The 20,084-nt window shown below is 37.8% G+C and overlaps 2 protein-coding genes across 3 annotated transcripts; both read left to right on the top strand.

Moving 5' to 3' along the window:
• Window positions 1–6,783: 6,783 nt before the first annotated feature.
• Window positions 6,784–9,392, top strand: cfap97d2 (CFAP97 domain containing 2). The gene is made up of 6 exons (XM_086266921.1): window positions 6,784–6,919; window positions 7,719–7,821; window positions 8,042–8,122; window positions 8,344–8,462; window positions 8,554–8,737; window positions 8,867–9,392. The coding sequence occupies exons 1-6, from the start codon at window positions 6,876–6,878 to the stop codon at window positions 9,026–9,028; spliced, it is 693 nt and encodes a 230-aa protein (XP_086123047.1). The 5' UTR covers window positions 6,784–6,875; the 3' UTR covers window positions 9,029–9,392.
• Window positions 9,393–9,587: 195 nt separating this feature from the next.
• On the top strand, window positions 9,588–19,902 carry cdc16 (cell division cycle 16 homolog (S. cerevisiae)). 2 transcript variants are annotated; one of them, XM_086266080.1, is made up of 18 exons: window positions 9,588–9,803; window positions 9,991–10,045; window positions 10,309–10,403; window positions 10,559–10,597; window positions 10,721–10,861; window positions 13,093–13,252; window positions 13,362–13,456; window positions 13,810–13,943; window positions 14,149–14,228; window positions 14,323–14,372; window positions 14,457–14,530; window positions 14,646–14,771; window positions 15,326–15,478; window positions 16,936–16,999; window positions 17,099–17,160; window positions 17,442–17,577; window positions 18,278–18,368; window positions 18,798–19,902. In XM_086266080.1, the coding sequence occupies exons 1-18, from the start codon at window positions 9,756–9,758 to the stop codon at window positions 19,049–19,051; spliced, it is 1,857 nt and encodes a 618-aa protein (XP_086122206.1). In that variant the 5' UTR covers window positions 9,588–9,755; the 3' UTR covers window positions 19,052–19,902. The 2 variants fall into 2 exon arrangements, with proteins under 2 accessions (XP_086122206.1, XP_086122204.1); XM_086266078.1 differs by having other exon boundaries at window positions 9,589–9,803; window positions 10,306–10,403; window positions 18,798–19,891.
• The last annotated feature ends 182 nt before the right edge of the window (window positions 19,903–20,084 follow it).

Below are 20,084 nucleotides of genomic sequence, written 5' to 3'. Positions count from 1 at the left end.
CATCAGGCTGTCAGGAAGCTTAACTCCCTCCCGATTCTGCCCCCTCTCCCCTCTCTCCTCCACGGTCTCACTGAACTCTGTCACACACACACAAACACACACACTCTCTGACTCACTCACTGGCCTGCACCAGTTACCAGTCACTTTGTGGAGCATTGGACTGCCATTACCTCATAAGACTTTGTTGTTACACTTTCTCTTACCGTACATTACCAAATCTCCATTTGCACTATTTGCCTATTTGCACTACTCTGCCTGGTTTACACTCAATGTCACTTACCCATTATATTGTATATTATATAGCTTTCTTGTTATATGTAAAATTGTATTTATTTAAATTTTTACTTTTTAATTATTTTACTTGCATTTTTTAATCACTTTTATATTTAAATATATTTAAATGTTCATTTGCTATTTATCTAGGGAGTGAAGAGTAACGCAATTTCTATTCTCCGTATGTCCTGTACATGTGGCAGAATCGACAAATAAAGTTGACTTTGACTTTTGACTTTGATTGCACTTCTTCCATTAAGAGTCTTGGAGTTATTTTTTGACAATGCTTTTAAACTTGATAAACAAATCAGCTCTGTAGTTAAGGGATCTTTTTATCATTTACGGATTTTAGCCAAAGTCAAGTCTTACCTTTGCAGGAACGATCTAGAAAGAGTGGTCCATGCTTTTATTACTTCACGGCTGGACTACTGTAATTCCCTCTATGCTGGCCTAGATCGTTCCTGTCTACATCGCCTTCAACTGGTGCAGAACGCTGCCGCTCGCCTGTTGACCGGTTCAAAAAAAAGAGACCACATCACTCCGGTTCTCTGCTCTCTCCACTGGCTCCCAGTTGCTTTTAGGATTGATTTTAAAATCTTACTGCTGGCTTTTAAGGTTTTAAATGGCACTGCACCTTCTTACCTGTCAGAACTCCTTAGTACTTATCGCCCCAGGAGATCTTTGAGGTCAGCCGATCTGATGCTTTTAGATGTTCCCAGGTATAAATTAAAGACAAAGGGAGAGAGGGCGTTTGCTGTGGCTGCACCCAGACTGTGGAACAGTTTACCTCCTCACGTCAGATTCTCCAAAAGCCTAGAAACTTTTAAAACTGCTCTTAAAACTCACCTCTTTTCATTGGCTTTTAGAAAGGTTTAATTTATTTGTTTATTTATTTTTTATTTGATCAGCGAGGTGTTTTACGAAATTGTGTTCTATTGTATTTTTATCTGTATTTACTGTACAGCACTTTGGTCAGCCTTGGTTGTTTTTAAATGTGCTCTATAAATAAACTTGACTTGACTTGACTTGACTTATCAGTGTCAAGTCTGATGGTGGTACATGGATGGAATAATGAAGAAGGAAGACCACCAAAATCTTCAGCTTTATCTCAAACCAACAACAACGGTTAAGACTCGTACACAGTTTTTTCAACTGGACAATGAACCCAAACACACACGAAAACTGTGTTTGACATGGGTAAACATTAAGGCTAACGTTAAGCTTCTGTTCCCAACGTCCTGACCTCAACTCTATTGAAAACTTGCTTAAAAACTGGATCTGTGCCAGGAAACCAAACATTTTAAATGAGTTTTACCAATGCTGCCAAGAAAAGTGGTTAAATATCCAACCAGAGTTATCGTGGAAGTATTTAAAGATATATGCTGTAACAAAAAGAAGTGTTCAAAGAACTCATTAAACGTCTCAAACTACCCTGACACTCCTACTCCTGGTGAGTGTGGATAAACTTCTGACAACTGTTTGTATTTAAACAGTGCGGATGGCAGACATCACAAGAGTTTAGAAACAACCATCACACTAAATACGATTTTAAAAGTTTGTGTATTAGAAACACTCGATGAGGTGCAGAAGAGAGAGCGATTCGTGTTAAAAGGGGAAGGATTGTCCTGTAAGTTACATGAGGAATTTTTGCAAGTCTTAAACCAAGATACAAGCAAGAGGGGACCTTGGCAGTAACCAAGAAGCTGCGATGTTCAGATGAGGTGAAGTTGCCAAGGGAAACAAGAGGACATTTATAGATGCGAAAAAAGCTGAGGTTACATTTAGAGGACAAATATGAGCGTAAATCTGATTTTGTGTTAGGGTACCTCAGCTGATTACTCCAGGATGTTACTGTACTCTGGCTAATTTGTTATCCTCATAACTCATTCCACTGTTATGTAATAGCACTGTGGGTCTTTTTTAACTTGTAAAGACTGCAGTCTTCATTATTTATACTCTTTCATAGCACAGAGCTATCTGGCATTTAGGCCCGAATGGGTTTGTATATTAAAATGGAGCAAACTTCCTACATTGAGAAGGAAGTGCAGCATGTATGCACCAAGCTGTCATCAAAAGAGCCCCTTTTAGAAAGATAAACCCTATTTCCCAGTCAAAGCATCCATTCCTCCATAGCTCAGCGGCATTAATGGAGCAGCAGGACTGAGAGCGGTGCCTTAGAGTTGTTACCTATTCTACCATCCATTAGCTGAAAATTGCGTTGAATTTAAAATAACTTTCTACATATCGACTGACGGAGGTTTTCACATGTTGTTAGAGTTGAATTTTAATCACTGGGAACTGTAACCATTTTGAACAAAGCAGAAGTCAAGGTAAAGCAGCTTACTGCACAAGCTCAAGTATTTATTGTTGACAATGTGTGTTTTTATATTTTGCGGCTGTATTGTTTATTTTGTACCATTATTCTGTAACACTACAAAGTGTCAGAACAGAATCTACTCTGAAAAAAAAATAGTAGTGTCTCTAATGTCTGTTTCTATTTTTAAAAAGGTCAAGACAGTGTTTGTAATGGCTCTTTAACACCAGTCTGATAGATGATCACTGGGTGTGGAGACAAGAGCTCTTAAAGGCAGAGGAAGGTATCCTGGTCAGTTCGCCTTGGAAGCCTGTTGATTTAAAAGGTATGGGCAATGTAGAGTAAACCGACTGCTAACTAGAAAATTGGATGTCAGGATGATTTTGATGAGAGAAATTGATTAAATCTGTCAACTGTTCGTTTTAACAACACAACTCTTTGCTTGCAGGTGTCTCTTTGGCAGTTCTAACAAGCAGGCTGGGAGCCAGCGTGATGCAGCCATCTCTCAACAGGATCTTCTCAAGGGACCTGTTACCATAGTCACTTCCATCACACAGATTAAAAAAAAACTCAATCCTGACCTTGGGGAAATGCACTCCTCCTGTTGATCTTACAGTGTTACTGGTCGCCGGGATAGATGAGAAAATAAGGCAATTGTGTGAGATTTGAGCTGACTTCTAATGTTTGTCTCAGTCAGCAGAAACAAGGTGGCTAACAGGGGAGACTGTGTTTCTGTTTTTCCTCTGCTGCCCTCAGAACATAATGAAATAGGGATGGTGATGGAATTGGATAATCTGATGGCATTGGATAATCTGAGTTCTCGCAGATGTTGAGCTTTAATGATGACAAAATTATTTCTGAGCCATATTTGAGCACATTTCGTGTGTTTTCACCTCTGGAACTGAAAGTGATTATTTCTCTTTCTTTCTCTGTGATTTTTGCATTTGTCTCAGTAGATTATAGATTGTTACAACTCTAAAACCATATAATAATGTTGAGGTGCATGCAAACAAAACACCAGTTATGTTTGCATGATTTTCTTCTGTTACTGTGCGTCCCCAGTCCCAAAGAGGCAGTTTCTCTCAACACCTATTCCCACAGCAGTGCAATGGAAGATCCACCTCTGGGAGTTCCTGGAACTGTTAGCATCCACTGCCGTTCTGATCAAGACCTGAAAACAAGCTTCACTGCATCATTATCGCTTTTCTGAATCACTTGAGGTACTAACAAAGCCTATGAGAAGCACTGTGTGCCTTCTCTTATTTCCTTTTTTTCACGATTTTGACGTCATAACTAGATGACTTAGGTGTAACTATTTATTTTCATTGTTCTAGATCTAAGATTATTATAAACTTTTTGTTTTGTTAACTCTGTGACGGAGGTTATATTTTTAGTAGTGTTTGTGTGTTGCATGTCTTGGCAACATGTAGAAAGTTTTGCATAGAGATTAAAATATTATGTCATGTTTGACCTCTGACCTCTCTCTCAAGGCCAGTAGATTATTCTGAAGGTCAAAGGGATAACAAGGCTATATAGAGCTATATATTCAAACTGCAGTTGTTTGTGCTGATAATGTTTTCAGCATACAGGGAAGGAAAAGGGGGGATTCTAAATTTAGTTTGGGCCTCTGTCGTCTTTTTCAAGGTCAAAAAAGGTCAAACTTTCAAACTTTAAAATGTCTTCTATCTTTCGAACCATGCGGTGACCTTAAGATGCGATATACATCTATAAAGAAAGTATTGTCAAGAGTAAGACAAACTGTATAAATGACAAATAATACAAAATAATTATATTCAAAATTATGTCAAGTATTTCAAAATGCATTTCAACAGGGAAAACAAAATCCTGCACTTTGTAGTGCAATAAAAACAAATGCAAACTTGTTAAAAAACTAACAAAGATGAAGAGCATATACAAAAACAAAATATTATTCCACCAACAGAAGAGGATGGATGGATGGATGGATGGATGGATGGATGGTGAGCTGCCTTGGCAGCAGTTTATGTTCTCAAAGTGGCTCTTGCTTTTGTTTTGTTGGGGTTCTTTTGTGGTTGTTTTTTAATAAATGATTAATCAAATGAAACAATGCAATTAATCAAAGTTATTTTTGATCCACCTACTTAAAATTCTGGCAAAAAAACCCCAACTCATAAATACAAATGAATATTCCAGTCAAATCCAAAAGTCCAACCTTAAATCTGACAACTGCAGCCTAAAAATCAAATCTTCTAAAACTGTTTACACATAAAAGCCACTGTTTAAGCTACCAAAAGCTCAACAACATTGTCCTTTTCTCCATGTCCTATTAGGACTCGAAAGCTTTCTTCAAATTGATTAATCATATAGTTCAATATAGTATATTAGTATGCTAATATAATCATACCAAGCCAGTGAATGTAAACACAGTATTAAAATCTGGGAAAGTCTTTGGCAGAAAGTGTACACAACAGTCTGAAAGTAGAAGGCTCTATGTTCTTATAAGCATTTTGATAACATGTCAAATTTTTATTTGGACAAAGTTAAACACTGTGCAGCAGAAACAGCAGAAACTCTATTTGTAAAGTTTCTGCAACAGTCCCTGGAAAGGTCTGAGTTTTATGTCCAAATGTCGCCTGCAGTCTGCATGAGAAATGGAATTTGGGTTTTAGTCAGAACATTTCAATAAATTCATAAATAAACTGCACAAGAATGCCTTCAAAACGTCATCGGTCCTGAAGGGCTTAGTATTCAAATCAATTCAAAATTGGTCACAGACATTTGCCCATGCTATAATCACACATATTCAAAGGCCTAGAAACATTTTACAAATATCTCAGTTTAACTGTTCAACAAAAAACACAAAAGTGTAAAAACAAAACAAAAATAGGATGGAAGAGATCTAGAGGCATGTAACATGATTTTTTTCCATCTTGGTATTCTCCATCTGTCCCATCAACACGTCTCCTCTTATACAACAAAATAACAAAGTGGACTGGAAATGTTTTATTGCATATAATTCATTCATGAGAGTGCTTCCCACGCACTGAGGCAAGACTACGCTGGGAGATGGAAGGGGGGCCAATTAATTCACCTCTGAGGGCATCTGTGGGGAAATGCCAGACATGAGGCCTGTAGCCGTGACAGATCGACATCAGCTGCTAACGTCTACGACAGCTTTGTGATTGTGCAATATTCTCATTAAACCTGTACTTGAAGAACAGTTTGCTTATGAGTATTTACAGGTTTGAAATATGTGTGAAGTGAATGTTACAGTTTATTTTTCTGGCTAATTGTTATCTTAATGACAACATTTATAACAGCTTATAAGGGTGTGAAAAAACGGTGACGTGACCATTTTTTCATCAGTGCTTTTTTGTTGTTGTTGTTGTTCCTTCTAGCGTGAAATTTGAATGCTTAAAAGTAAAAATGCCATGTGTGTCAAAAGTCGTCGTAGCCAGTTCCTGTCAGTAGGGGGAAGTGTTGCATGTATATTCATTCATAGAGTCAAATCACTAGAATAGTTTTCATTCAACAACTCTGATTTCCTCTTTCTGTCTTTTATTTCCCGGATGATACACATAATACTTTATAAACACATTGAAATAATCCAACGTGATACCACAGTATAGAAGTGTAATGCTTTGTATTTCTAATTTAAGTTAAAGGTTTCACAATAATTAACTTTCCTCATTTTTCCTCATGACCAGGCAAAATCTAACAATGTCATTTCTTGTTTTGTGTATAAACTAAGTTTGCACTAGTGTTAGTTTAAGTGGCACTGGTGTAAGTTTTCCACTGTTATTGACCGTATGTACTTAAAATACAAAAGATACTGTATACTGTGTCCTTACAGCTTATAAATTCATTCTACATTTGGTTAAATTAATTCCACTGATGCTCTAAAAGATGAAGAGATCAAAGTGATTAGTGGACATAATGTCTAGCCAGACACAGTAAGTGTTATTTGTTTTACTTTGTAAAAGTAAACTAAACTAAAAAATAAATAAATAAAAGCAGTTTATGTTCTAGCTCATTTTCCTCATTTTCAGCTTTGAACTATGTGTAAATGCGTCTTCACACAGCGGCTCATTTTACAGCCACTCGCTCCACAGTCTGCTCGCTAATTAGCCTATCTCTGTGGCTGTATGTGTTTCTCTGTGTGGAACAAACCAAACAGGCGCATCGTTTGAAACCATTCATCTCCGCTCTCTCGCTCTGCTGTCATGGCAACCGTGTATGACTGGCACGAAACACACTGCAGTTTTCTGAGCTTTAGTCCGCGCGGACGGTTCAGCGTACTCTCGGAAAGATGAGTAAAGAAACCAAGGAAGCAGGGCAACCACAGACTGCAAGGTGAGGCAGGGAGCCCGAGGGTATTTACGCTAATTGATTTATTGGCGTACGCGCCAACTGTTGATGCACCCTGTTAACAAACTGTCCGTCGTTTATTTGGATTAAGAGATGCTGGACAATTTAGGAAAAAAAGTCCCATCTCTACATAGGCCCTACTGCTTTATTTATTCGGCAAAGCTGTCCTCTTTGCATGAGCCTATTTTCCACTGCAGAAACTTTCCAGGGACCGTGAACCTTTGGGGGGATTCACTTCGTTTACATGGCTGGAACTGGATACAAATAAGTTAATCTAAAGCACTCATAAATAAACATACAGTCCATGAAACAGAAACACATACCTGCCACATAGAGCAGGTGTATAAGAGACATGGAGATGGCCAAGTTATAGGTACTAGAAAAAAGAAGCACCCCTGATCTGGACAGGGCATCCCAGAGCTTGTTATTCTTGCATAATTTGCCCATACTTTTATTGTGCTATTCCTTATATTGTGCTATTCATTGTATCTTAATATATTGTATTGCTAATAGTTTAGTCTGTTTTTGTTTTTGCTTTTGTTTTTCTTAATGTTACTGGACTGGAGCAACCATAACCCACATAATTTCCCCAGGGATTAATAAAGTATTCTGATTCTGATTCTATTTTAAATAATCTTGAGCAATTTTAAAACAATCCCCATGTGGATTTTATTTGTTATAGTTTTCTTCATTTTCATTGTATCATTAAAATGTGTGAAACTGTTTTCTGCTGAGTGTAAAGGGCTTGGTTTTTTGCAGCTTTTTTTCTGTTTTCTCTTTACAGGAAGCTGTCGCTGCATCCCTTAGCAGTGCCCCTGTTTCCCACTGCAAGCAAATACCTGCAGGAGAAATTGGACCAGGCTGCATACGACATGCACAGAAAAAGAGTTAAGAGAAAAGTCTTTGATTTTTACATTTTTTTAAAAAACATTTGTCATCATTTTCCCTGTTTGCCCATATTCTAAATGTCTTGACCTTAGGTTGTTTGGGGGGGGGGGGGGTTTGTCACAAACGAATCTACCTTTTTGTTTTATACAGTTGTTTTAAAGTCAGGATAATCACGGTTTACCGCCTCAGACAGACATGTATGTGGTTTTTTCCCCCAAGGTGATGACAGCAAATCCAGTGGTAAACACGGGACCACCAAAGACATATAGTCACCTCACTCCCAAGCAGAAGAATCACAAGGTTGTCCTTTGAGTGAGAAAACATAAGAAATTTAAATGAATAATTAGAATCACAAAATTATTTTTACCTCCAGTCAGTGTAGAATAAAGTATTGTGAAGCCTGAAGTGATCCAATGTAATAACAATGTTTTAGAGTGACTAAAACACAGTTTTTACATACATGTAGTTAGAATAACCTCCTGTAAATGTGACTGTTTCTAATCACATTTTGTTGAATTAAGACTGAATCGCTGAGGATGCTGGAGATTCAGAGAGAAAACAATAGGCTTAGAGAGAATATATCACATATTATGAGCACACCTGGAAGAGTCGACAACTGGAATTTCTATGAAAAGAAAAGGTCAGTTAAGTTTCGTAATAACGGTGTCAGAACAATAGGGTTTTCAAAGAAATAAGGCGGCTTAATTGTGCTTTCTTTTTCTTCAATATAGCCCTGGGAACAAAAATCAGCAGCTGGAAATGCTCAGAATTGCCCAAGAGAATCAAAGGATCCAGCTTAAACTGAGCCAGTGCAAACCTTTCTATGTGAGGGCTTGGCACGAGGATTGGCTCAAAACTACCGAAGTGATGGAAAGAATTAGTCACTATCCTCATGACAGAGAAAATCAGCAAAAGGTGTCCTTTTCTTTCTTCCTTAAAGCTGCATTGCATTCCTTAACTTCTATGCTCTATATGCTTTTGTTTCACACTATATGTACAAATCAGATAAAAATGTGAACACCTGATCTCATGTGTCACTGCTAGGGACAAGAAAAAAGCAGCAAGGTAAGCAGGAAATGTGGTGCAAAGCAAAAGAAGAAAAACGAGCAACAAGGAAGAGGATACAGGAACACAGATACCTTTAAAACAAATGCACTACCAAATGAGAAAAGGAATGAAAGAAAGAAATCACAAGATACACCCTAAAATTCAAAATAAATCAATTAAAGCAGTCATTCTATTGACAAGTCACATGTTTTTGATGTATTTAAAAATGCCAAGGACTCCTAATAAACCTAAAAATAAAAACAGGAAAAATGTTAATGCAGTATTTGTTATTCTGTGATTAGGTAAGCAATTTTAAATGCAGTTTTCTTTTTCCTTTTTTCATATTGTTACTTTATTTGTATTTCATTTTACCCTGACTTCATTCTATTATATTTTTACTTTCAGAATACTTCTTACATTATTAAGATATTTGTTTAGTCATTAGTGTTTAAAATGTATTTCTCTTTTATCCCTATACCATTCTGCCGATTTATTCTATTTGTTATGCATGTATTGTGTTTATTTAACTGCTGTAAGATGAAAGGTGTTCCTGTTGTATCTGTCTTCACTGTTGTTAATGTGATGACAAATAAAAACAGGGGAAATACACTGAAATAACATATATTATTGTTGTTGTTGTTGTTGTTGTTGTTGTTAGGTTAGGCGGCCCGGGGGCCAGGAGCGTCAACGTGGAACTTTCTATCACGACGTAGTTTCCTTACGGAACGGTTTAGCGGAGCACTCATTGCAGAAAGAAGCCGCGGGTTTGATTTTACGCAGCTAGCGAGATCTCACGTAGTGTTTTAGTGCATTGCTTCCTCTGCTTCTTAGAATGACACACTTGTGATAGTCAGAACTTTTGACAGTCCACTTTTAAAAAGTCAAAATGAACCTCGACAGACTCAGAAAGCGAGTGCGGCAATACATCGATCAGGTAGGAAAAAATATTAGTTTCTGTGTTGCTAGCTTACGCTAGCTTTTTTTTTTTTTTTTTTTTTTAGCACGTTTGGTGTCAGTGGTAACGAACTCTTGCTGTTTTCCTCTTTAACAAATAACAGCCAGTGAGCAGCTTGACATATATTTTGGAGACTGATGCGGTGCCTTTGTGTGTTTGTTTACAGCAACAGTACCAGAGTGCTCTATTTTGGGCCGACAAGATAGCATCTCTCTCTCACGGTGAGCAAATTACGGTAGTTCTAATCTGTCTGTTAGAGTAGCATTACTTAACCTGTCAGCAAAACTAATGATGGTGTGTGTGGTGCTTCATGGGAAGTGGTTACGTTTTCCTGTTACGTTGCAGCTGAAAGAAAGTTTTACTAGCGGTCTGGGCGGATAACAGATTAGCATCCTAGCACATCTTCATTGGTGTGAAACCTGCCAGCGATAACTTCCTAACCTCTAAAACTGATAACCCTATCGACTTTGTTTACATACAGAAGATCCCCAGGATATTTACTGGCTTGCTCAGTGCCTTTATCTGACCTCACAGTACCACAGAGCCTCCCATGCCCTCCGTTCACGTAAACTTGACAAGGTGCGTTGCGTGAGTGTTGAAAAGTGGGTGATTGCCTTTATAACCGTGTTTAGTACGGGGGTGGTGTGTGTTAGAGTTAAACTGTTTGTCATAAAAAAGTCAGCAGCATAATGTCAGACCAAAGTTTTAAACATCTCTTGTCTTCTCTTTAACAGCTGTACGGAGCTTGTCAGTATCTTGCTGCAAGGTGTCATGTAAGTAAATGGAAGATGCACAACATGCCAGTTGTTATAGCCTTTTCTGCAATCTTCTAAATTGCAGATAATCGATTAGATCTGTCATTTTTAATGCTTCTTATTTGTTTCTGCTTTTTCTAGTATGCTGCCAAAGAGTTCCAGCAGGCCTTGGATATCTTAGATGCAGAAGAGCCAGCAAGCAAAAAGCTTTTGGACAGGAGTGGAAAGGAAGACAATGAGACATCAGAATCAACCAAGGATTGGGACATGTCCCCTGCTTCTGTAAGTCTGGGTTGCCATGTGGTGTGTATGTTTAATGAGTTATATTTTTAAATGATTTGACCGCTCATTATATCACAGCGGAGTTGTAGATAGAAAGCCCTGTACTGCCCTATATTGCACCTTAATTTGTTTTTATATAATTGCGTGGAATGAGTCTTGAGTTGAATGTTTTTAATAGGCAAAAAATACTTAAATAAGTAAATGACGAGTTAAATTTTTTCTTCTTTTTTTTTTCTGCTGATCTGAAACTTGATCCGATCTGTGACGAAAAAAACATGATCCGGTCCAAACCGTGAGACTTTTGATCCGTTGCACCACTAGTATACAGTGGAATAAACAGTTACTGATGTGTAGTAATGACAGAGAGTAAGAGGAAGAAGCTCCTCATCATTCTCTCTGTTTTGGCCTTAAGGGAGCAGAAGCGCTTCCCAGACCTCAACAGTGAGAAGAGTCCATTGTTGGGATGGGAGAGATCCCTCATAATCTTCTTGGCTTTGGTCTTGCACCGCTTAGTGTAGTTAATTGCTGTATGTGTGACGATGTTCTTGCAAACTTTCATTCAGATTGGCCCACCTGTTAGGGAGGAGATGGAGGTGCATACAAACATACATAACAGTAAGAAGATAGTTGATCTTGTTGAGGACTTTAGGAATTTTCGTAAAGCCCCTTACTTTTTAGCTGCGGACAATATTCTACAATACTGACTTAGTGTTATGTTTGTGGCCTGATCACATGTAGTAACCAGTTATATTGTAACCTGTTTGGGTATGCTTAGAAAAAGACACTTAACGTTGAGATAACTGAGTGTTAGATTATTGTATAAAATAGTGCTGATTGCATCCTTTGGACATGCTCTGCCAGCTGGCGTGGTCTTTTCACATGACCTCACGAGGGAAAATTGAATACAGAGGAGACGGCGTCAACTTCAGCTCAGCTTGTCAGTCTGTTAAACTGCTGGAGCACCTGACTCAAGCACACTCTCCTTCGCACAGACATCATTTACAAAAGTATTTAACAACTAACCAACAACGAGAAACCATTTGATGCTTAAGAGACACAGAGTGACAGTAGGCAGTATAGCTTTGGTTTTTTAACATGAAACTAATTCTTTCAGCCAGGGGCCATATAAAAATGACACCCTGAGACTGCTTTTTAGTTTTAGCTTTCTTTTTTTCCACTGTGATATTGTTTCTGTCACTATTTAGCTAATATGAACTAATTTTAGTCTGTTAGCAGCAATCAACCTAGTGAAGTCACAGTCTGTACTGGACGAGATGGTGCTAGACATGCTCTAAAAACAGTCACTTTTAACTTAAAACACTTATTTTTTGTAATTCCAGCTTCACAGACAGTGTTAGATTTGTGACAGTCAATTAGAGCAGGGCTCCATGGTGGAAATTACCTTAATACATGTAGAGTTTCATATCCAGTTTAAGTAAAAGTGAAATAACTGCTTAACAATTTAATTTAACAAACATAATCGAGCCTTGTAACTCTCCAGGAACTGAAACTGAGAAATATTTTCTATCTGCGATGGTGTATCTTGGGTTGCTCTTCTTTCCTACCATGTAAACATCTTCCATTTCCATTCATCGTTTGCTCTTCCTGTGTTATTGAGTACAACTAGTGAGTGCAGCGAGCGGTGCTCAGTTGAGTCATTTGCTCACTTTTGGTTTGCACATCACCAGCTGATAGTATCTTCTCTTATGTCTACACAGCTAGGTTATACTTAATAGTATATTTGTACCTTTTGTGAACCACATTTTCTGTTTCCACCTTTAGCGAAAACCATTTTCATGTGCAGTGAAAGAAGCGTTCGGGAAGGGTTGAAACATTTTAGCACAAACAATGTCCCCCAGACTCTGTAACTCTCCTCCTTTGGACTTGAGATTAGTGAATTCTATAATCTATTTTAAAAACCAGTTACCTATGCTCAAGTTCCTCAATAAGCACCCACACTTCAAACAAATTAAGAATGATCAAGGTCTTCAAACACGTATTGAGGCATGAAGGATCCTTTGTACCAGTGAGTTATGTCCCTGTGCAATCCACACAAATTCTGTTTGTAGAGAAATAGCATAAATTGTTCTTTCCTTCAGGATGTGAGAATTATCTCAAAATGCTGTCCAGTGTTGTTGTGTATGGAGTATTAACACTCTATGAATTTATGTCCAGTGTCATAGACTCAACCTTTCTTTCTATTCATCTTTGCTCCCAATGAAATATTTCAGATCAGCAGCTCCATCTGCCTCCTGCGGGGTAAGATCTATGATGCCATGGATAACAGACCACTGGCCACCTCCAGCTACAAAGAGGCCTTGAAACTGGATGTGTACTGCTTTGAAGCCTTTGACCTTTTAACGTCCCACCACATGTTGACTGCACAGGAAGGTGAGACTCTGTGGCCAGCGTGTGCACTAAGAATTCCATTTTGTGCACATTGATGCCATAATAATTCCAGTAGTTTATAACAACGCTGTACGTTTTCATCTTTCAACAGAGAAGGAGTTCCTCGACTCCCTTCCTCTGAGTCAACAGTGTACTGAGGAGGAAGAGGAGCTGTTACACTTCCTTTTTGAGAATAAATTAAAGAAGGTAAGGGGTTATGCATTTAGTTTAACAACTGGATTTTAACTGTGAATTTATAAAGTTGGGGGTATTTTTTCCCCCTCTTTTCAAGGATTGCAACCAAAGGCCCAACGCTAACAGTGAATTTATGATTAAGGATATTTTTTGTGATATCAGCTCACTGGTTTGCCATTGCTGATAACAAATTATAGAAAAATGATCTCTATGCAGTTATTATAAGCATGAGTGTGTAGAGTGACTGTTGTCTGTTGTTGCTGTGTGATGGTTTTGTCTGTTTTCACACCATCTCACATTTTAACCTTGCTATGTGCTTTCACAGACATGAATTTGACACATGCTCTCTCTGCTTTCCTCTGCAGTATAACAAGCCCAGTGATTTAGTGGTGCCAGAGATGGTCAATGGTCTTCAGGACAACTTGGATGTCGTCGTGTCTCTTGCTGAAAGGCATTATTATAACTGTGATTTCAAGATGTGCTACAAACTCACATCAATGTAGGTGTCCCAGGGTTTTCATTTAGTAGTAGCAGACTTAGTGCCACTGTAGAATCTAAGAAAATGAAATCTAGCTGTAGATTTTGCTCTTTAACTACGCTAGATTATATTTGTATACATTTAGATTTATGAATGACTAGCAAATACATTTTTTGTGACTTCTGATTTTGGTGATGTACCTGAAGTACACCTGCTTTGATTACAGGGTAATGGTTAAAGACCCCTTCCACGCCAGCTGTTTGCCAGTCCACATAGGAACACTGGTGGAGCTTGGAAAAGCAAATGGTAAAATATATACACGGGTTTATTCATACAGCATGTTTAGTTTGGTTCCCCTGAATATCAGTTTAATGTTTTTGTTTTGTTTTTGTCCGTGCAGAGTTGTTTTACCTCTCACACAAACTTGTAGACTTATATCCCAACAACCCAGTAAGTTTTTTTTTTCATTATTTGATCTGTTATACATTTTTTTCCCCCAATTATTTTGCTGATAACTAAAAACCTTTTAACCAGGTGTCTTGGTTTGCTGTGGGTTGCTACTATCTCATGGTTGGCCATAAAAACGAACATGCTCGACGATACCTCAGGTATTTATGTTGCCTCTTAAAGAGAAATCCATCCTTTTTGTTACAAAAAAAAAAAGTTACTGACAGTTTATGTTCTGGTCTCTCAAACATATTTGCTGTTGTACATCTCCTTAAGCAAAGCCACCACTTTGGAGAGGACTTACGGTCCTGCATGGATTGCCTATGGGCATTCCTTTGCGGTGGAGAGTGAGCATGACCAAGCCATGGCTGCCTACTTCACTGCTGCTCAGCTGATGAAAGGGTAGGTTGATGATTGATGTGTCAGAGAATGATCCATACGCATGTAAAATGTTTGTCTGTATATAGCTGCGGTTGGTAAAGAATTTTGTTAAAACTTTAATTACAAAAGAGTCAAATGTTTCTATCATGTCCTTTAAAAACCTCAGCAGTATCCAAGCATAATGCCATCCAGGTTGTGTTGAACATACATATATTTTTGCTGTATTTTTGCCAGATTACATGCTGAGAGCCACGAGTATAAAAGCATTTCCTGCTATTGACAAGAAAAAAATATTGGCTTAAATGTCTGCAGCCATTTTTGCAACCTTTTATTTGTGTGTTTGTGGTGTTGTTTTGGGGTCATTGTGACATTCATGCTTTACATTCATGCTTAAGTGCATGCTTTTGACTCCTTGAATCTTTCTAGACTATAATGGTGACTAAGAAACACAACATACTGTCACATGTAAAAGTCAGGTCATGTTATTGTTGAGTATTCTGTGTGCATTGACGTGCTTGTAAAACATGAGATGAGGATAGATTCAGCTTTCCTGTTTCCTGTACTCTGTTACACAGGTGTCACTTGCCCATGCTCTACATTGGGTTGGAGTATGGATTAACCAACAACTCCAAGTTAGCAGAACGTTTTTTCAGCCAGGCTCTTAGCATTGCTCCAGAGGACCCATTTGTCATTCATGAAGTGGCAGTGGTTGCATTTCAAAATGGAGAGTGAGTATGACGGCACAAACACCCTTAAACTTTTTGTTGGACACATTTAGGATAAATGTTGTCATCAGCAAATGGATATTGGTATCATAAACTGTATAGAATGGATGGGTGTAATTACGCTCATGTCTCCTGTTGGTCTGCAGCTCTGCTTCGGTTTACAAATTCAAACAAACACTGTGGTATGAACGAGAGTTAAAAATGGCCCAAATTCTTTCATCTTAAATAAAATGATCAGTGTGGCTGCTCTTCTGGGTGTTACAGTAGAGCTTAACCACCCAAGCATCTATGAAAAAGAGGATTTAAGAAGTTTAACAGTTACAAAATTAGCTCAGCAGTTTCCACCTGAAGATGATTATACCATGTTCTGATTGAGTGATTTCTAAAAAGCTCAAATGTGCTGTTCTGGTATCACTTCAGACTTGAATGAAGACAGAAAACTAAACAACAGCAATGTTTGTACATTGAAGTTGATCTAGGTGGTAGCTAGCTACAAAGCTATGTAGCTAATTAGGATATTAAAAACACATTAGCAAAGTAGTGATGGAGGATGAACATTAACTTTTTCTACTTCAATAAAACTTAATGTGAGGTTTCCCGGTGGGCAAAGAAAATGCAATCATAGGGCAGGTAAAGACGCTTAAAACAAACTCCAGTCAACAGAACATCTGTAATGATCCATCCACAGCATGAGGTTAGACATCAACATTTTTGTGCGTGTTTTGCATTACTTCCTTTGGAAAATTGCTAAACCTCAGCTTAATCTACCCATTCAAACAGCCTAAAAATGTGATGCACATGAATAGCCGACAATGATCAGAGCTTATTTTTAGAGGGTGTTTATATTAAATTAAACAAAGATGTAAAGCATTACAGCACATTTAAAGGACGACAGCCTTAATGAACAGAGTAGGAGCTTGGCCCCGTAAGCAGGTTTTGGTGCGTCACTTAACAAGCAGATAATTAAATGAGGTAAATTTAGCAGCTAGTTACCAAGTTTTGCTGCCTTTGTGAGCACCCAAGTGAACACGTACACACATACACAGATATCATTTAATTATGCATTATTTTAAGCTTTAGTTCATTGAAGTTGTCTAAATCATGTACAGTTGTCATGAAGGGGGAGTTTATGGACAAATTGCTTTTTGTGACCTTTTGTTCTGTAAACATGCGAGTTTCAACTGTAATGTTGGAAATCACTGGACCGTGACAACAATTTTGGAACCAGCCTCAAGTAGCCATCTGAGGAAGTCGTTGCATAACGTGTGTTTGCATTTATGTAATCTTGGTTTTTATACAGTCTTGGTATTTAAGTACAGTGTAGGAACCATGTAAGAGATCTAAGAGATGTTGCAAATTTGAGTAAATCCTAATGTATAGAGTGCACTGTTGTCATGTGTTAGTACACAGATTGCAGACAGTTATTTAGTTGCTTTCTAAGAACATTTTTTCTGTTTCAGCTGGAAGACAGCAGAGAAGTTGTTTCTTGATGCACTGGAGAAGATCAAAGCCATAGGGAATGAGGTAACAGCTGATTGTTTTAACTGATACCATCAATGTGATCCATGTCTTGAAAACTTAAGTCTTTGCAATATTTTTGTAATTTTGTTTTTTTAATTAAAGGTTACTGTGGACAAGTGGGAGCCTCTGTTAAACAACTTAGGTCATGTATGTCGGAAACTGAAGTAAGTACTACTTAATTACATCAAGACTGTATTTGCAGACTGTGTTATGTCTCATTGCCATGGTACATGATACGCTCAAAGTTGATTTTATAGTTACTGATTAATTTCGCTACATATAAATTGGAAAATTATATAGCTGTTGTTATTCCATCAGCAAACATAGAAATGGAAAGTTTTGTAATCATTTTAAATGCACTATTTATGACATGTAAAGCCTGCTGATGATGTTTGGCTCACTCAGTGAGTAACAGCGTTGCATGTTGCTGTGTTTGTTTCCTTAGAAAGTACGACCAGGCTCTGGAGTACCACCGTCAAGCTCTGGTGTTGATCCCTCAGCACGCCTCCACCTATGCTGCGATAGGATACGTGCACAGCCTCATGGGTGACTTTGAAAGTGCTATTGACTACTTCCACACGGTAAACTTTAAAGGGATCCGTTGGTTTTGTTCCTTGTTTGTCTTTTAGTAAGAGGCACTCACAGGGAGTTGGAGTTCCTGTGGGTTCTTAACAGTCTGAAACAAAGTTACTAAAATGAATCTCTCATAAGATTACTGTGTTACTGGTATTTTAGGTAGCATTTTTAGTAGGAAAGAAGGAATAATGTATAGCCTATGAGATTTTATTTTATTTTTTTTTTAGTTAACCAAACACGTACACCAAAAAAAAAGTACACAAGAATAATCTGACATAAACTATACACCGTCTAGATATCGTACAGGTTCACTTAAAATATAAAATGACTTGGCTCCAAAAATTTGACTTCTATCACAAGTTAATAAGATAAAGTAGCTATATTATAGTTGCATCTTAAAAAATATAATATTGCCCAATGCAGAGAGGTATTTTTGATTTAGCAGTGACTTTGTTTTAGGGGTTTTTAAGCCACAGATATAATGCATGACTTTGATCAATGTTTGGTTTTAATTCTTATTTTAGCTCTTGAAACGTTCATTTTAATTCTTTATTTGTTGAGGGTGCTGTCCAGAATACTAGCAGCCATTAAAATCACATAATTGTATTATTAGCACATAAAACATAGTCAAAACAATCTGTTTTTATCATTTTTAAAAAAAGGGTTAAAGTAGTTTGTTGGGGGGTTTTTGTCTTTCTTTGGCAGGCACTGGGACTGAAAAGGGATGACACTTTCTCTGTGACGATGCTTGGCCACTGTATCGAGATGTACATCGGTGACACTGATGCATATATAGGTTGGTTTCAATTTTGGAAAATATTTTCACATTTCTTATGTCTCATATAAAGTAAATTGTTAAAGAATTTAGCTGTAAAAAATATTCATAGTCACCTTTTTTTTATTATCTAAAAGGGTATTTCCTTTGTGTGAGATTAGGCACCTTCTTAGGAACCTTGTATTTGTGATGCCACCATAGACAATAAAACGGTCTGGAGGCTAGCTGTGGTTGCAAAAAGACTTTCTCAGGAAAAGCATAATCTTCTCTAATATTCTCCACTGAAATCCAAAGCTATCTGCAGCAATATATTAATAGCACTATAGACTAAAGGGGTAATTATAAAAAAATAGATTTGGGCTTTAACTGTCCTTTTAAGTCTGCGTAATTGTAATTACATGAGTGATATCTGCCTCAGAAAATGAAGTCTTCCTGTTTGTTTCTGCTAAGGCACAGACATCAACGATAAGGTGCGAGGCAACTTGAACACTCCAGCGCTGATGAAGATGCTGAACACCTCAGAGCCTGATGACCTTCTAGCCACTCCGAGATTGGAAGACACTAGCATCATGTCTTTGGAAACGCCTATCCCAAATCAGGACAAGATGATGCTGGAGACGCCGCTTCGGCTCTCGTTAACCCTGGAGTGTGACATGTACGAGAGCGACGTGATGTTAGACACCCTATCAGACACCAGCACGTGATCTCTGCCACGAGGTGGAACTGTCGTGGCAACAGGGTGGCATAGGTTCACATATCCATGCCCAAGGACAACACAAAACCTTAGCACCTGCTCTTTACCAAAGGCTTCCTGAGGTTTCCCCGTCTTGTGCATAGTATTGTTGTTTCTCTAAGCAGCAAAACACAGAAGAGGCAGTTGTGAACATTATTAACATGAGTAAGTATAGATTAAATCTGATACGGCACCTGCTGTATTGCATATTATGTTTGCATGAATGCACTTTAAAAGGGGAATACCTTGGTTAAGGTGCTTAGTACGTGGCCTAGCAAAGGCACAGCACTGGACCTTGGGTTAAGACACTGGGATCATGTGTTCCTATGACACTTGAATGAATAGGGGAAAGAAGCCACACGCCTCACGTCATAAATTAAAGACTACAGTTCCTGTGGCAGCGCCCCCACCCCCAATGCTTAACCTGTGGATTTTCAACTTGAATAAAGAGCCAGCTAACAACAAGCCGTTTTTGGTGGGGGAAAGCGTTTTGATTATTCTTTCAAGAAACAATGCATTTATCTTGAAATAAAGAAATGTTGAATAACACCTAATCATTTCTTTTTTTAATTATTACTATTGATTTCAAAAATCTACTAAACACAGTTGGTTCGGTGAATAATAATGAGAAGTTTTTAAATATTTTTCTTTTTCTACACATTTGTTTACTAAGTTGTCAAAGCTGAAATGTTGTAGATTATACGTTTGGTGGTTGAAAGAGTTCTTTGCAACTTAACACGAAAATTTGTTTGCTCATAAATGTGTTCAACTGAACCACTAAACAGAGAGATTTGAAGGAACAAAACACATTTTATTGTGTGGGTTTTGACACCTCGTCATTCACAGCTGAGAATGGTGGTGTTTGCAAACAGTAGGGACAAAATGAAACCTGGTATCACAAAATTAGAAGTAGGAAACATTTGGCTTGTTTTTCTAGTAACTTCTCTAAAAAGCAACAGCTTTTGTTTTCTCCATATATATATTTAGCTCTGTGGAATAAAAAA

The sequence above is a fragment of the Aulonocara sp. 'chitande type north' Nkhata Bay genome, linkage group LG16, assembly GCF_057382095.1.
Source record: "Aulonocara sp. 'chitande type north' Nkhata Bay isolate Kocher_YH1m ecotype deep benthic linkage group LG16, A_spYH_male_GT1.1, whole genome shotgun sequence".
Taxonomy (NCBI): Eukaryota; Metazoa; Chordata; class Actinopteri; order Cichliformes; family Cichlidae; genus Aulonocara; species Aulonocara sp. 'chitande type north' Nkhata Bay.
This window is presented reverse-complemented; position numbering and strand designations above follow the sequence as displayed.

Coding starts and splice junctions, on each gene's coding strand:
- cfap97d2 (XM_086266921.1), top strand. CDS start 6,876: ATGAGTAAAGAAACCAAGGAAGCAGGGCAACCACAGACTGCAAG. Junction 6,920..7,718: donor GGGCAACCACAGACTGCAAG/GTGAGGCAGGGA, acceptor TTCTCTTTACAG/GAAGCTGTCGCTGCATCCCT. Junction 8,123..8,343: donor CCAAGCAGAAGAATCACAAG/GTTGTCCTTTGA, acceptor TGTTGAATTAAG/ACTGAATCGCTGAGGATGCT.
- cdc16 (XM_086266078.1), top strand. CDS start 9,756: ATGAACCTCGACAGACTCAGAAAGCGAGTGCGGCAATACATCGATCAG. Junction 10,404..10,558: donor GTTCACGTAAACTTGACAAG/GTGCGTTGCGTG, acceptor TCTCTTTAACAG/CTGTACGGAGCTTGTCAGTA. Junction 17,578..18,277: donor CTATTGACTACTTCCACACG/GTAAACTTTAAA, acceptor TTTCTTTGGCAG/GCACTGGGACTGAAAAGGGA.